The sequence below is a fragment of the Aureococcus anophagefferens genome (genome assembly GCF_000186865.1).
Source record: "Aureococcus anophagefferens unplaced genomic scaffold AURANscaffold_880, whole genome shotgun sequence".
In the NCBI taxonomy this organism is placed as follows: Eukaryota; class Pelagophyceae; order Pelagomonadales; family Pelagomonadaceae; genus Aureococcus; species Aureococcus anophagefferens.
This window is the reverse complement of record NW_008706137.1, coordinates 1-1,521: the sequence shown is the minus strand read 5'-3', so window position 1 is coordinate 1,521 and position 1,521 is coordinate 1. Positions and strand designations below refer to the sequence as shown.

The 1,521-nt window shown below is 67.7% G+C and overlaps 1 protein-coding gene across 1 annotated transcript in view; it reads right to left on the bottom strand.

The window, feature by feature from the left end:
• Positions 1-650, bottom strand: part of AURANDRAFT_69079 (hypothetical protein) — a gene marked incomplete at both ends in the record, with an annotated part of 3,178 nt that extends 2,528 nt beyond the window's left edge. The window contains one exon of the mRNA XM_009044828.1: positions 36-650. Coding sequence (XP_009043076.1) covers positions 36-650 — 615 coding nt within the window. The remainder of the gene's footprint in view (positions 1-35) is intronic.
• Between the last annotated feature and the right edge of the window lie 871 nt (positions 651-1,521).

Here is a 1,521-nt window from a genome sequence, read left to right as displayed (position 1 = left end):
CCTTGGTTGCGCAGTAAAAACGTCGGGTCGCGCACCGCGAGCTCGTCCGCGTCCAACACGAGGACCTTTTCGAAGGAGCAGAAGACCAGCGCGATGGCCTTGAGCGCGTAGCGCTTGTTCGTCGCGGGCATGCGCTTCGCGAAGGCGTCGCGCCGCGCCGGCCCGCCGCCCAGCGCGGCCGCGACCGGATCCGCGACGCGGACGACGACCCCGAGCGGGTCGAGGCGGCACGCGCGCAGCGCGGGCGTCGGCTGCTCGGCGCGCAGGCACCAGAGCTCGATGGGCAACGTGCAGCCGACGTCGCGCAGGCGCCGCGCGTTGACCTCCGCGACGCCGTAGTACCGGAGGCCGCCGCCGACGATCGCGACGCCGGCGCCCGCGAACGCGCGCGCGGGGTAGCGCAGCGCCGCGGCGGCGTCGCGCAGCGCGCGCCACTGCCCGGCCGCCTGCGCGGCGTCGCGGCTGCTAAAGTGCTCGCCGACGGCGCGGTCGTGCTGCCAGGCGCCGCGCTGGATCGTCGGTGAGTCGCTGGCGTTGGCCCGGCGGAGCGCGCCTTCCATGGCGTAGATGGCGTCGACGTAGGCCGCCGTCCAGCCGCGCTTCTCCTGGGACCACGCGCGTGGGAGGAAGAGCGTCCATAGCCAGCGCATTTGTGGGCTAGGTTAGTGTGGTTCGGTCGCCATCGGGAGAGCAGGTTTTGCTCTCCCAAGCGGCCGGCCACCGCCGGCTACGGCTGCGAATGAGCCGTCGTTGAACAAGCACATCTATGAAGCAATGCTGCAGTAATCCGTAGCTAAGAGACGGTCTCTCGTGCGAGCATTTCAGCGGCCGACGATGGAATCTCCACCTTAGAGGGCCCCGCGCTCCTCGAATATGCAGCGACGTGCAACGATCCCAGTGGCTTTGAGGTCCGCAAACATGTGGGTGAGGCACATGAAAAGACGTGACATCCGGACGATTGCGAGGCGACGCAAACGGGCAGCCCCAGGGGGTGGAATGAGGCGCGGCAGCTTCCCCCGACCCGATTTTCGGTCCCCTTCGAGTCACAGAGCGTCGGGAATCGTTCGTCATGGGGGCGACCAGATGCCCTCGCGGCAGCTCTTCGGCTCGAGTGGGTTTGATCGAGATCACCTCACCACCTCCGGGAGGCGTGCGGCGCCGCGGGTGACACGGTGCTCACCGCGCAATGCATGAGGCGTTTGGGCTGTTAGAACCGAGACAGTGCCCTCGGGAACATCATTCCAGGGGGGGTCTCTTCGAAGTCTAACAGCCCAAACGCCCCCTGGAACTAAGTTGGGCCCCTCGTCGGTCGCCCCCCACCGTTAATGGCCGTTCTCGTCATCCACGGGCTGCCCCGACGCGAACTAAGTTGCTCGCCTTCGACCGATGGTCTTTCCCGAGCGACTCGCAGCCGGGCCCAAGGCGCGACATGGTCCACAGACCGAGCGCCGCGCCAAGTCTTGGAACCGCTGCATCGCGCGTCCGAGCCCGGAGCGAGGCAAAGCCGTGACGTCAAAACTG